Source organism: Brachycentrus maculatus, unplaced genomic scaffold (genome assembly GCF_059751285.1).
Source record: "Brachycentrus maculatus isolate JH-2025_06_01 unplaced genomic scaffold, ASM5975128v1 h1tg000267l, whole genome shotgun sequence".
NCBI lineage: Eukaryota > Metazoa > Arthropoda > Insecta > Trichoptera > Brachycentridae > Brachycentrus > Brachycentrus maculatus.
The window spans coordinates 273801-288304 of NW_028281018.1; the positions used below are offsets into that span (position 1 = coordinate 273801).

General features: G+C 32.0%; 1 protein-coding gene across 1 annotated transcript; it reads left to right on the plus strand.

Moving 5' to 3' along the window:
- Positions 1-9452: 9452 nt before the first annotated feature.
- LOC148305633 (uncharacterized) lies at positions 9453-10979 on the plus strand. The gene is made up of 2 exons (XM_088266388.1): positions 9453-9654; positions 9744-10979. Exons 1-2 carry the CDS (start codon positions 9625-9627, stop codon positions 10785-10787), a joined length of 1074 nt encoding a protein of 357 aa, XP_088122514.1. The 5' UTR covers positions 9453-9624; the 3' UTR covers positions 10788-10979.
- Positions 10980-14504: the final 3525 nt, after the last annotated feature.

Consider the following 14504-nt stretch of genomic DNA (forward strand, 5'->3'; position numbering starts at 1 on the left):
CTTCCAGGTTACTCCGGTCATTGGCCTTCAAACATTCAATAACGTATTGCATCATATATTTTATTCTATAAAATGTAACGTTTTTTTCGAGCATGCAAATGTATACTTTTGCCAGATTTACCTTTGGTACGACTGACGAGATAGATAATAGAATATCATTCAATTTTTATTTTACTTATAAGATTTTTTCACTCATCTTTATAATATAAAAATATAAACAGGCTTGCAGAACTCCAATAGATAAGATGTCGGGTTTTAGTCCCGTGGTTAGTGTCGCGAGTCCAAAAACACCCCAAAGCTCATTATTAAAAATAGGTATCAAAATATCTATTTTTAATAATGAGCTACTTACAAAAATACAAAAGTAAGTACGAAATATTTATGAGTGTGAGTTTCTTTTGTGATTTCTTTCGTCGCATTTGCCTTTATTTTGGAAATCGCCTGAAATTATCTTCCTTTCAAAGGTCTGTTGAGTTTGGGGAACAAGAATAATTCAGAAGGAGCAAGATCAGATGAAAAGGGTAGATGGGAATTAACAGTGATTGAGTGTTTGGCCAAAAACTCACGAGTTCTAAAACCTGAATGGACTGAAGCGTTGTTATTTCATCAGACCTATGAAAGTAAGAAAAATTTAGACGATTCTCGAGATTAAGACAAATGCGACGAAGAAGTTGTAGGACATCACAAAAGAAGGGTTACTCGACTATTTCCAAAAGAAAACAGTGTTGGGATAAGTGTGTGCGTCGGAGAGGTGAATACTTTGAAGGGGACTTCTAAATTACATTTTGTTTTATGATTTGTCTACGTATTCTTGAAATATAACCTGAAATTATCCCGAGCATTTATCTGTATGTTCCCGACAGTTATCTATGACAGCGTCTCCATAGATTGTTTCACATTCCTGTATACAGGACCAACTTGCCGATGGTTATGTCTTTAGTAAGAGCTACCGCTATGCTGAACAATATCTCGCAGAATATTGATCTGTGCCATGTGTCTGAGGGGTTATTTCGAAGCAAGATTCTTCTACATCTTTAGTAAGAGTCTTCTTGCTTAATTTTTTATTTATGTTTTGAATGTATACGCTTTAAATGTTCGTTTATAATGTGTATATTAATTATTATTTAATAAATTGAATTGAATTGAAATTTATTGAACAGGCGTGTTACAATAAGTACTTATAGCAATTTTTAAAGATGCGCGCTAGGTACAATCTCGTTGGATTAAGGGAAATGTAGTAATTTTAAAAAGGCACATTATAAAGTATAGTCGTGCTCGATGTGATGCTGAGAGTGCTACAGCAGTGATAAGGAGCCCATGGCCTCCTTCAAGTGTCGGTCGGTCGGTCCGTCGGTCGGTCGGCCTCCCACGCGCGAGGAAGTGCGAGGGCTGCTGAGACGCGACTTGTGAGACTGGATACGGTATTCATTTACTCCAAATGCCAGGCCTAGTAAATAATTAAATAATCCATAAAAAAATTCTTAGAAATTAGTGGTGTATTTTCGATTCAATGTACAGTATCGAACAGATTAATTGAAACAAAAACTTTTTTGTTGTATTTTCGTAAAAAGTTTTGTAAAATCTTTTGTTTATTAGTTATATCACAAATTAATATTTAATATGATCTCATTTGGGCTCAATAAGAGATCCTACTCTTCTTGGCATCTATTATATAAGGTTTTACATACCTGAATTATGGACAAAATGAGGTTTTCAATTGGGTTTTTGTCTGGCAAAATTCTTGACCAGTCCAACACAGTTCATTGTTTTTGTGTGAAAAAATTCATATTTTTTTTTGGATTTGACTTGGACTTACGACAGATATACCATATCGCTCTTTTAAGAACGTCATAAATCAAAAAACTTGATTTTTCAGGAGAACGTTTTGAAAGTTTAAAAATATAATACAATGTTTTAAAAATAAATATCAAGCCACTTATTGAACTTTTTACTGTGCAACAGATATTTTTAGGTAAAACCTGAAGGTTTTTTCTCATATAGATATAGTACATTTTCTGAGCATTCCGAAAACATGCACAAAATTGACGATTTTTGATTTATGACGTTCTTGAAAGGAGTGAGCGATATGATAACTCTTATGAATGTCAATTCATGGTTATAAAAAAGTATGATGTTATTTGAAAAGGTTTTTTTTTGTTGTTAAAGGGTCGAAGGTTGGGTGCATCTGACATACAAACGTCTTCCGTTAGTATATTAAATTATACATCGTAAAAGTTAAGAAACATGACCAAATTAACTGTAATTTTCCTTCTCTGAGTTGGTTCGTACTAAATCACATTTCCTATTCGTGTTACTATTTACCTACATTTATTTAAGTATATGTACTTCCGCGACAAATTTGGGTAACCGAATCGTGTTATAATTATTTTAAAACGATTTTCATTAACTTCTTTAATAATATTGATTGGTTCTAGTGTTTTAATTTTTATTTAAAACTAGTTGTACCTGCCAAGGCGTTTCTGTGGCCCAGTCTGATTAAACAGATAAGAAAGGAAGTAGAACGCACAATTTATAATGTTTCGTTTTAAAGTACATGTGAAGTAATCAAATCATTAAAAATCTACGCAACAACAATGCAATCGAAAATATTGAAAATGCTTAGTGACAACACCTGTCAACAAACATGCTGTCCACCATGAACAGTGTTTGTATTACGTGTGTAGTGGCTATTGCGTTTAATAGATGGCACTGCCATTACGATTTTTTTTTAAAGTGTGTTTTTACCTGTCACTGGTCACAGATAAAAACACGCACGTATTCGAATGAAACGTCGGTCTAAATTTCAAAGCATTCGGTAAATATGTAGATTACGTGAGCATGCAAAAATTTACATTTTTACTTATAAACCATACACATTTTCATACGAAATTCGAGATACTCAGTTGATTATCCATTTAGAACTTTTGAACGAGCATTGAAATATTTATTTTCTAAAACAAACACGTATCTTATTTAAAATAACATTCTAACTAATCTCACGATAAATGATTTAATTGAAATACATGTATGTATGTTCTAAAGGTTTTGGATTTCATAATTCACGAACAATCTTAGTGTAATTAAGAGCAATATTAAGGGACTGAGAGATCATTTTCTAGCACGTCCAGGAAACCGTGAAATAAAATATTACTACAGTCTGGAGTTGGAAAATAACGGTTCACTGAAAAGCTCCATCGTCGACGCCATGTTGAATAATCATTTATCAGGGAAATTGAGGTCCCGATTAAAATCTATTTAGTGTAAAGGAACATATCAAAATAATACAATGGTAAATAATATATGGTAATAGTAATACAATGTCAAAGTAATACATTTCAAATGGTGTGCAAATCTTATAAGACATTATTCAGTATCATTTATCAATATTAATTTAATGCATCCAACTGTATTTTAACGTCCAAGAATTTCGTTATTTGTCTTTTAGTTTTTCCTTATTTTAGCTATTATATGCTAAGTATTGCTAAGCATGTTTTATACATTTCACCTACGTACTTTAATATGGGGGAAACTGGGGTAACATCCAGGGTAACATTTTTCATCCAGGGTATCCGTAAGAACACTACTCATTGCGAATGACGTTCTTGCAAATCCTTTGAAAGTTTGATCAAATCAGGTTTGAATGTCATTATTTTAAGCACGTTTTCAGGTTTTCATCAATAAGACTAATTCTTAGTTCGCTTTATTGGGGTTCATTCTTCAAAGGTGAAAGGGACTGCATTCGGCTCCCGAGCCACACTTTGCCGACCTATGTCTTAGTAGATATCGGTATGATAAGTCTTTATACTGAAAATTAAAAATTTTCATTTTCATATAGGGTCAAACTTTTGATGTTATAAGCATGTTAAAAATAATAATGATTATTGCTTAAGCATGTTAAATACGTTTAAAAAAAACAAGGAATGTTTCATTTACTAGATTTTTTTTTCATCGCAAATTTTCACGCGCGCTTCACGTTACTTAAAAAAAATACTTATTAATGTGATAAAAATGACAAAAGGCTATGACTGTTACTTGGTACGATGAAAGAAATGTGTTTTTACTTTAGACCCAGCTTTCCCCTCCCATACAACTTGTGTGAGTAATTTTTTTTGTGAAGATTATAAATCATTTTCACATGCAAGTAACATACTAATTTTTTTTTAAAATACCAAGGAATTAAGGATCTACGGTTACTTTTGAGTAAAATAAAATAAATGCACGTGAATGGAGTTTGTCAGTCGTTAGTTACAAGCATACATCATCCTTACAGAGCAGTGTCTTCTTAAACCGGATTGATATTTTTTCAAACGCTTAATTAGATCTAATGAACGATGACTTCCATAGCTGCAAATCAAGTTTATTTATGTAACGATTATTAGATCCGATAATAAACTCGTTTAAATAATAAAATTTCGGCGCAGGCGGCGCTACGCCATCTACTGTACATATTGATAAATCGATTATTTTTTACCGTGGATAATTCCAGAAGAATGCGGAGTATTTTTGTATGTAAATCGAATAACCGTTTTAAATTATTTTACTGATTGAGTTCTGTCAACAACAGTTACAAATACATTTTCAATAGATTTAAGGTCTGGGAATGTTTTTTGAGGTTAAAAATATATAATATAATGAAATATGATAATTGCACAATAAAGATATCATTTTTAATCTCAACATAGATGAATAAACACACAACATAAGAATATGAAGATCTGGGTATTTGCAGGGATTTCGATCTGTCATAGGCTGGTTTAAGTGACCACCAAAATATTGGCCATAAAAATAACTAACAATTTGGAATCTATCACCAATTTTATATTTGTATATATTTTTAGAATCGGATGTATTTATAGGTTAAGGGAATCTGATTGGAGCTGTCTCCAAATTTTAAATTAAAATGAATAAGTGATCACTTAAACCAGCCTTTGACGGTCGTCAGCCCCGTAAATGCCCAGACTTCCATATTCTTCTTCATCTTTGATGAGATGTCAAAAAATAATATTTTATTAAATAAATGTTTATTTTTTTCATTACTTCATTTTTATCAAATGTCAGAATAATAACGGTACACTTAGCCTTCCCAAGGAGTAAACCTGTTAGATATTTATTGCACTAAAAAAAACAAAGCTGCGTATTATAAATATACATTTTTTTAAATGTTGATAAAAATATGTATGCTACTATGTTAAAAGGCATTGTAATTATTTTTTAAAATCACAAAAATTGTGGATGTGAAATTAATCCGTGTAATTTAAACCTACCACAATGTAAAATAATCAATAAATTAAACGTTTTTTATTACATCCCATGAGTTGACTGATTATAATGCTCATCCCCATAAAACGTTAAGAGGGGAGTCAATAAAGAAGCTATACCGTTTTAAAACGTATTCGTAAAATTACATCAAGTTGTCATTATAAAAATTACTGAAATATATATTATTATAACAAGAAAAAACTAACAATGATTGAGATTGTATTCGATTTGAATAAAGTTTATACAATTTTCTGATTATTAAAATTTTGTAAAGAATTGAAAAAATGTCGTTAAAAAGTTTTATGAAATGTAACCTCGGTACGGGAAAAGCTATTGAAAATGTTGAAAACATATTGTCTTTTTTTTAGTAAATTGGTGAAAAAATGTTTAAAAAAAATTAAATGCTTATTTAATTGACAGAAAGCTTAATTAACGTTCTTGTATTGATTTAACTTTTGCTTAAAATATGTAAAAATAATTTATTCTACCGTATTTGAATCAATATTTCATTAAAAAAATATATATGTTTCAGCTCATTACTTCGCGTCGTTGTAAATTCATAAATTTTCAGTGAACAAATAATCAATTTCCTAAAAAATAGTGCATATGAGTATGTTAATTCCGTTAGGAGCTTTGAGAAATATTGTAGTAGTGTGTGCCGAAGACAGATGATTATTTTCGAACATGAGCGACGAATTTGGACTCCCCTCTTAAAGTAACAGCGCATTTATGTTTTGACAGGCAGCTGAATATTGTATAATGTAATGTAATACAGGTTATAGTATAATGGGTTAGCGTGGCTCAGGGTTCGCGGAGGGAGGTCATCGTCCTCCAGACCGGATCGGAGGACTGAGGACTGAAGGAGATACTACCCACAGCGGGCTGGTGGATGCTGTACGCTGTACCCAAAGCAAAACTCCCTTCCAAACCCTTTTCACTCTTATAGTTTCTGATTCCTGTTTACCCAGCGAGGACTTCGTAATTTGGTTAATCTAGATGTTATTTGGGTTGAAATTATTGTCTGTTTTATACCATTGTATTTTTTTACAGTAATTGTCTTTAAGATAATTAAATAGGAAAAGAAACCAAGACCATTGCATATATACAAGTTTAAAAAAAAGAATGAAATATGGATTTTCAATAATGGACAGCATTCTGACGAAAACATATCACTCACTCCTTTCAACAATGTCATATATCAAAAATTGACAATTCTCAGTTGGGCATGTTTTCGGAATGCCCAAAAAATGTACTATATCCCAGCAAAAGCGGCATATTTTAAACTTAATATTTACCCGCTACAGGGCAGAAAGTATTGTTTTTGCATTTTGAAGAAATGGTACTGTTTAATAATTTTTTTTAAATATACTGAATATTTTTCAAATGGATGAAAAACATTTAGGTTTTACCTAAAAAGATATGTTGCACAGTAAAAAGTTCAATAAGTGGCTTGATATGAATTTTTCATACATTTTATTATTAATTTAAACTTTAACGATCTCCTGAAAAATTAAGTTTTTTGATATATGATGTTGATGAAAGGAGTGATCGATGTGTGAATGCAAAATTACCGGAAAATATCTGAAAATATAGTAGAAGGTGCCAAATTACCGTAAAATATCAGTACCGGTGAATTGGTAAAAAAATGGTATCAATTATGATAACACGATGGCTGAAAACCCCATTTATGTGTCTTATTCGTCTAAACTACCTTTTAAATGTTTCTCGCATTATTGGGTCAATTCAAGTAATATTCTCGCAGGAAGCAGTTAAACTTTAGAAATGTCATCAGAAATGTCAGAACGCAAACCGTTGATACTCTGTTATTCCGATGATCAATACATTATTAGCAGTCCAAAACGATATCACAATGGCAGTGCAAACCACATAATATCGTAGCTAAGTTGGTTAACCTGCATAATTCAAATATTGAACGTTTCGTGATAAAATCAAATAAGAAATCTAATGAAAAGAAGAAATAAAATGACTTCCTGAAAAATAAGAATAAGGAAATTAAATAATTTATATTTGAAGCACTAACTTTGTGATTTTCCATTTTATAATTAAAATATAACTTTGTTTTAAAATCACTATAAATATTTTATTATAACTTAATTATAATGTCTACCGGTTTCGTAACTAACCGCTTCTTTATCAAGACTGATTAATACTTGTTATTAATCAGTCATTAATCAGTAATTATATTAATCAGTCTTGATAAAGAATCGATTAGCTTTCAAAGCGGTAGACATTATAATTAAGTTATAATAAAATATTTTAAGTGATTTTAAAACAAAGTTATATTTTAATTATATAATAAGGAAATTAGTTCATCATTCTATTGACCACATTTTATTATATATAGTTTTTAAAAAATGTGGTTAATAGTTTACGATCCATATCAAAAGGTTCTTTTATTAGCTTGTTCAGCTAGTAAGCATTCATTAAAACTGAGAATTTCTAATCATACTCTCGCAATAATTCTACATGCAAATATTGTAAGTTATCTAGAATTATCTAAATTATCCACAATTAAATAATGAGAAACTTGAACTTGTTTCTTCATATAAATTGGTAATTTCGGCGTTTATTTTTATCCAAGGAAAATATATTTTTACAAACATACAAATTTTACAAACGAATAAAATCTTTTACAGGGTTTAATTTTACATGAGAATTAAAGTCTTTTACAGACTTGCAATCGGTGATAACTTCTGTAACGTTCACCACTCCGACGATATTTGTATACATAACACTTGATTTTTAGGTTGTTGTACATATACAATATCCTAGTGCCAGGTTTAGTATTATCCTAAGTCAGTCAATGAGAGATCCTGTAAATGCCCAAAAATACTTACATATGCTCTTCCCAACAAATTTTTCATCTCTGTGAGAAAATGAAAATATATATTAGATATCAAAGATGCCAATAAAATATTGCCATTTTCGAAAATAATTTTAAATGTGATTCTGAAATAGTTAGCAATCCCTATATGTACATTGGGTTTTTAATGGTGCCTAACAAATTTGTATTTCGAAATAATTTTAGTTCAACAATCTAAAATTAATATTATATTGAACTTAATATTTATTTTATATTACCCTGGTATATTACTTGAAGCAGAGGGCTGATCACCTGTCTTTTACAAGATAGCACTGCTTATATACGATGCAGTGCCCTATGCACGATTGGTTGTGGTCAGAGTTAGAAGAAGAAAAAAGAAAAATATGAATTTAAAACGTATATTCCATCTGTATTCATTCTTTCCCTGAAAAGTATTTCGAAAATATATTTTAAATTTTAAGAACTTATGTTACTAAGATAATTTTTCTAAATTATTTTTTTTTTCACTTGATGCTTTTATCTAGGACACAATGGGGTACATCATTTAATTAGACGAACCCTCCTAATCCATGCAGTACTAGCATACGAGGAGTAAGTGCCTCCTCTACCTCCGCTAACAGTTCTGGTTTCTTATGTGGCACAGGCCTGGGTCAGTTATTTATTTATTGAATTAAAAAAAAACATCGATGCAATTTGTATGTATTTAATGTAATAATTTTAAATCAAACACAGATTTTTTGAGTCTACTATGTTGCATTTTATTAATACAAACATATAAAAAAATATATTGTGACAATTGTTTCTCCTTGTTAGGGCATTATCAAACGAACGTGAAGATCAAATGGACTACGGTCCTTATGTAGCCATACAATTCTAAGTGACAGTTTTAACACTTGCTGCAATAATTTATGGGAGACAACAGTAGACGACATATTTTTTTATGTGTTTTTGTTAATAAAATACAACTTAGTAGACTCAAAAAATCTGTGTTTAATTAAAAATTAATACATAAATTAAAATGGAGTTCTACAAATTAAACGCTAAATCAATAAATAATGGATATGTTTTTTGAAAAAAAAAATTATAGAAAACTTTAGCCCTTATTTATTATTTTCAACTTATCACCATAATTCTGGTGTTTTGTTTGAAAGAACATTTTTTTTATATTTAACACTGAAAGAATGTTATAGTAAATGAAGTTTATTGGGAAAAATGAGACTTATTTATCGAATAAAATATTTCAGCTAGTGTATATAAACAAATTTTAAATTAAATTTATTTCAACATACAAATTTATCAATTTTGACAGTTTACTTATTCGTTTTAAAGTATAATACTTTATAAATAGCGCTTCTAAAAAACATTGTCGATAAAAATATTCAGCTAAATGTACAAATTATTTTAAAGTAATAAAATATTTCATAATGATCTGGCCCTGGTAAGAAATCGAATGTCAATGAACCCTCTGATGCCAATATATAAGCTGATAGACTAACTAAAAGCCTTCATTGAGGGAAAAGATGCGGTTATCAAAGGAATGCAGTTTTTTGGTGAGAAGTTATAAGTAAATAGAGTAATTGTTGCATTTTATTTATTGTTTTAAGAGTTGATAAACTAATTGTCATTTTTTCATTTGCAGATAATCTTCGGGCTATGTATCATCAGCACACATAGTTACAAAGTTGATACGAAGTCGAAACAGTCGTCGAACAAGGGAGTCACCTTCGAAGACGACGAGCATGTGGCGGCAGACGTGATCAAGGTTCAGGAGCACTTCAATCCTGGCCATCCGCAACACGGCGGTTGGCACAAGCCCGAAAACCCAGTGCATCTAGAATCTAGTGTCAGTGATAACCAGTGGCATGCGGGAGACCTCAGCGGGTTTAGTTCCGGGCAGGACGCTTCGCAGGTCTCGAGGTTGTCCATAGAAGGGCTGGGTGGAAGCTATAAGCACAGTCAAAATGTCAACTTTCCTAACAGCGACGGACAGTCGGACATAGGAAAGTATTCCACTTATACCGGAGGGAGTTTGAGCCACGGAGACGATCTGATCGTAGGGCAAGGAAGCGTCCAGCGCCCTGCCAACCTCGGAGTGTCCAACCAGTACCACAGTGGGGGGTTTAGTCAAGGAGTCGGAGCGTTCCCTGTCCAGGCCCACATATCTCCAGGAGCTTCGCAGTTCTCTCAAGTGATATCTTCGGGCAGCAAGAAACCCTCGTACAGTGTGAGTGAACAGCCGGAGTACCAGAGTCAATACTCGAGTGGAGGAAATTCATACCGACCTCAATCTAGCAAACCATCTCCAGTGCACTCTCCTCAGAAAGTGACGTACAGTGGCCAGGTTGCCCAGCATGACGCCCACAGCGCGTATCCCTCATTCCCACAGCCGAAACCTGGTAGCCAGTTCCCTTCGCACCCTGGTGGAGGACGCCCGGCTATATCTCACCAGTCCAGTCAGCTCGGACCCAAACCGAGTGTTTATAAACCGAAGCCTCTAGACAGTCATCATCCTTCTGGAGGTCATCGCTTCCCTCCGAACCCCTTCGGGGGTAACAGTGGTCTCAGAGGGGGACCCAAGATACCTCCCCCGGGAGCCAAGTACCCGCCAGGACCCCCTCAGCTGCCCATCCGACGCTTTCCCTTGCCCCCTGGCCCGCCAGGCCAAAAGTATTTTCATCAATAGAAAATCACAACTCCCTTTTGCGTGAATGTGTTAGTGCTAAAAACTTTTTTTGTAAGTGTTGTTAGAATGTTTTAGTTTGATAAACAGAAGCACTGACTAAAAATAAAATAGAATGAAATAGAATAAAATAAAATGTTACATTTGGAGTAACGTGTGTAATTTATACAACAAATAAATCTACTCAATATTCAAGAGTTTTTCTTAAATTATTTTATATAAAAAAAAAAACTTCACTCAATGTACGGAATCATTTATTATTATTATATCTTATTACATTAAATTATATAAAAAGGTATATATAATCATTACAAGTTATTTGAAAGATAAAAATAAAAATAAAAATAAAAATAAAGCTGAATAACAGTGAAGAAAACAGTGTAACCATATGGAAATAAAATAATTTTACTACAAGCGAATTTAAATATTTTACCCGTTTTTTAAAATTGATTGTTTTGAATAACCTACTACAAGACAGAGTACGTTATATAAAATAAAGAATAAAATAATAACTATAATACATATTTTTTTCACATAAATTTGATTTGACCAGCGACAGGGTTTCATCGTAACCGACATCATCCGATGATGTCGGTTACGACGAAAACTGGCCACTAGTCAAATAAAATTTATGTGGAAAAACTAAATAGTTGTCATTTTATTCTATAAAATGCAGTTCCACCAAGAAATGTCAGTATAAGACTTGAATTATATTAAATATATATCGCTCACTCCTTTCAACAACGCCATATATCAAAAAACTTGATTTTTCAGGAGATCGTTTTTAAAGTTTCAAAAATATAATAAAATGTATTAAAAATGAATATCAAGCCACTTATTGAACTTTTTACCGTGCAACAGATCTTTTTAGATAAAACCTGAATGTTTTTTCTTAATTTGAAATATAATTAGTATTTAAAAAAAAATAATTAAACAATACCTTTTCTTCAAAATGCAAAAACAACACTTTCTGCCCTGTAGCGGGTAAATATTAAGTTAAAAATATGCCGCTTTTGCTGGGATATTGTACATTTTTGGGGTATTCCGAAAACATGCACAATTGAAAATTTACGATTTTTTATATTTGACGTTATTGAAAGGAGTGAGTGATATGTACATTATTTAAAAAATATAATTTTGTATACATTTTTAAAATTTATTATTGATATAAGTTTATATTTCCATTAAAACAGTTCAATTAAGTATACTAGTATAGTGAATATAATTGTCACTAAAATAACTTTCTAAAAACTATTTTCTAATGCTCAAGTAAAGAGACAAAGTAATGCACATTGCACATGCACTTATTGATATAACAAGTTGATATGGTCATGATCAAGAAAGTGGAAAGTTGTGAACCAAGAAAACTCGTTGTCTACTGTTATTTAGTTCAATGTCGATAATGCATGCATTCGATCAAATAATTGTAATACGTATTCATGTGTTAAGGTTTTACTTATTTATTTATCTATTTAATGGTCAGCACGCTCGGCTACCGTTCTGGAGGTGCCGGGTTCGATTCCCAAGGGGGGTAAAATAAATATTGGTGATTTTTTCACTGTCATATTTATTCAATATTACCCTGGACTGGTACCTGGACTGCACCTTTCCTTCATGTGTAAACGATCAAGATAACACTGCGTTTATATGACGCAGTGCCCTATGCACCATTGGGTTCGGATAAGGGTTTTATTTTTTAATTTTTTTAATTTATCTATTTACTGAACGGCTAAAACCTTTAACATAATACATTTATACAGTAACTTATATTAAAATACACTAATGAATAAACTAATAGACAAACGAAAAGTCTTATAACATAAAATAATAATAAACTAACAAATAGTAAGCACTGGTAAATACACGTCTCCTTCAACCACTATCAGCGAGCAGCGAGAGAGAGTGAAACACAACGTTTAAATTTATCCATTATAACATGGAGAAGAAATGCTGAGAAAGTACAGACTTCAAGGTGGATAACAATATATTAAATAAATCCATATTATACCATCAAAAGCATTGGCTAACATGTGAAGCCGCGGAATAGGAGAGAACATGGCATAGTTTGCATTATGTACAAATACTGCAAACACAGATTTTTGCCTAGTACCTCTTCGACGAAATTTAAATTTAAATTGAATTTGAATTTAAATTTAAAGTTTTCCTAAACATTTAATTAAAATTCTTTAGACAAAACATTATTTTGATTTCGTTATGTTCGTTCGCTACTGATCCATTAATGTGATTTTTCTTATCTCACTCTGTTGCGTGACATAATGTACTTGTACTTACTTAATTTAACCATAGAATACTAAACAATCGTAAAAATTACGTGGGAAAAATAACGATTCCCGGAAAATAAACAATGTTCGCGTCGTTCCTGCGCCCCCTGCTTCACAGTGCCTTTCCAATGTCGTATTTTTTTCATATGTTTAGTAACAACTTCACTAGAATATTAGTTTAGTAATCTAGTAACCGTTTGGCAACAAGATTCGGGAATAGATCACTTAATACCTCGGCTGACCAAACTCAAAACACAGTAAGGAACTAAGTAGATTCTACTTAGCACAAAAATGCAAAAAAAAAACGTACTACAAAAAAAATATCCCTCACTGTATTTTGAGTTTGGACAGCCGACCTATCCTGGACGATCCCAATTTAGTATTCCTTTTAAGGATGTTATATGACTAATTATTTATTCAAATCCATTTTTTATAGTTTCATTGAGGTTATTACCAATTATTATTACAATATTGTATTAACGTGTAATTAAACATTATTAACAAAGAAAAAGATAATCGATTCATTATTATAAATGACACTTATAAATAAGGTAAGAATGCAAGGCTCAAATAATAATTATTGATAAAATTTAACGAGGTGTGTTGGGACTCCTCGCCAAGTAGGATTTTCGTCCTTGATACGGATTGCATCGCAGCGCGGAGCCACCGGACGGTGACGTCACGAGTCGCCAGCGCGGAGGATTGGGGATAAGTGGTCACTTAGCGCAGTGATGGGCCGCAAGGTCTGCCCAATGAAATACTAAGTGAAAAAACGGCATAACCCAACGGGGATTACGTACCCAGATGCTGATCCCGATCTTACACGGAGAGAAGTGCAAGATGTACCGACCCGCCAGCTCACATTCTGTTTCTTACCTAACCTATTTTCAACATTTTGAGTGTGTCCAAATACTCGTTCACAAATCTGGATAATCTCCAAATATGGGTGTTATTTTCCAATAATTTTTTAACATCTCATTAAATATGCTCATATATTTGTTTTACACCATAAAAACAAAAAATATTGATTACCATTGAACTACCTATACATTGTCTTTCTTGGTTGTATATTTAAATATTTTTATCCTTAACTTGTTGCTATGGTAATAAACATATGAAGGTAATTAAAAATATTTGAAATATATACTGATCATGTATTCATTGCATGTAAGTGAACAATGGGAATATATTATTTTAAAAAATCTAATTAAATTGAAACATGTCTCTAATATTTATTCAATATTACACTGGACTGGTACCTGAAGTGGAGGGCTGATCACCTTTCCTTCATGTGTAAACGATCGAGATAACACAGCGTTTATATGAAGCAGTGCCCTATGCACCATTGGGGTGCGGTAAGGGTTTTATTATTATTAAGTGATCACTTTACAATGTCTCTAGTGAAGTTCTAGTTATTCAAGAACAAGGATTAGAAATT

Bases quoted from the DNA above. Each gene is read 5' to 3' on its own strand.
- LOC148305633 (XM_088266388.1), top strand. From the start codon at position 9,625: ATGCGGTTATCAAAGGAATGCAGTTTTTTG. The intron at 9,655-9,743 runs GTGAGAAGTTAT...TTTCATTTGCAG, and splicing joins CAAAGGAATGCAGTTTTTTG to ATAATCTTCGGGCTATGTAT.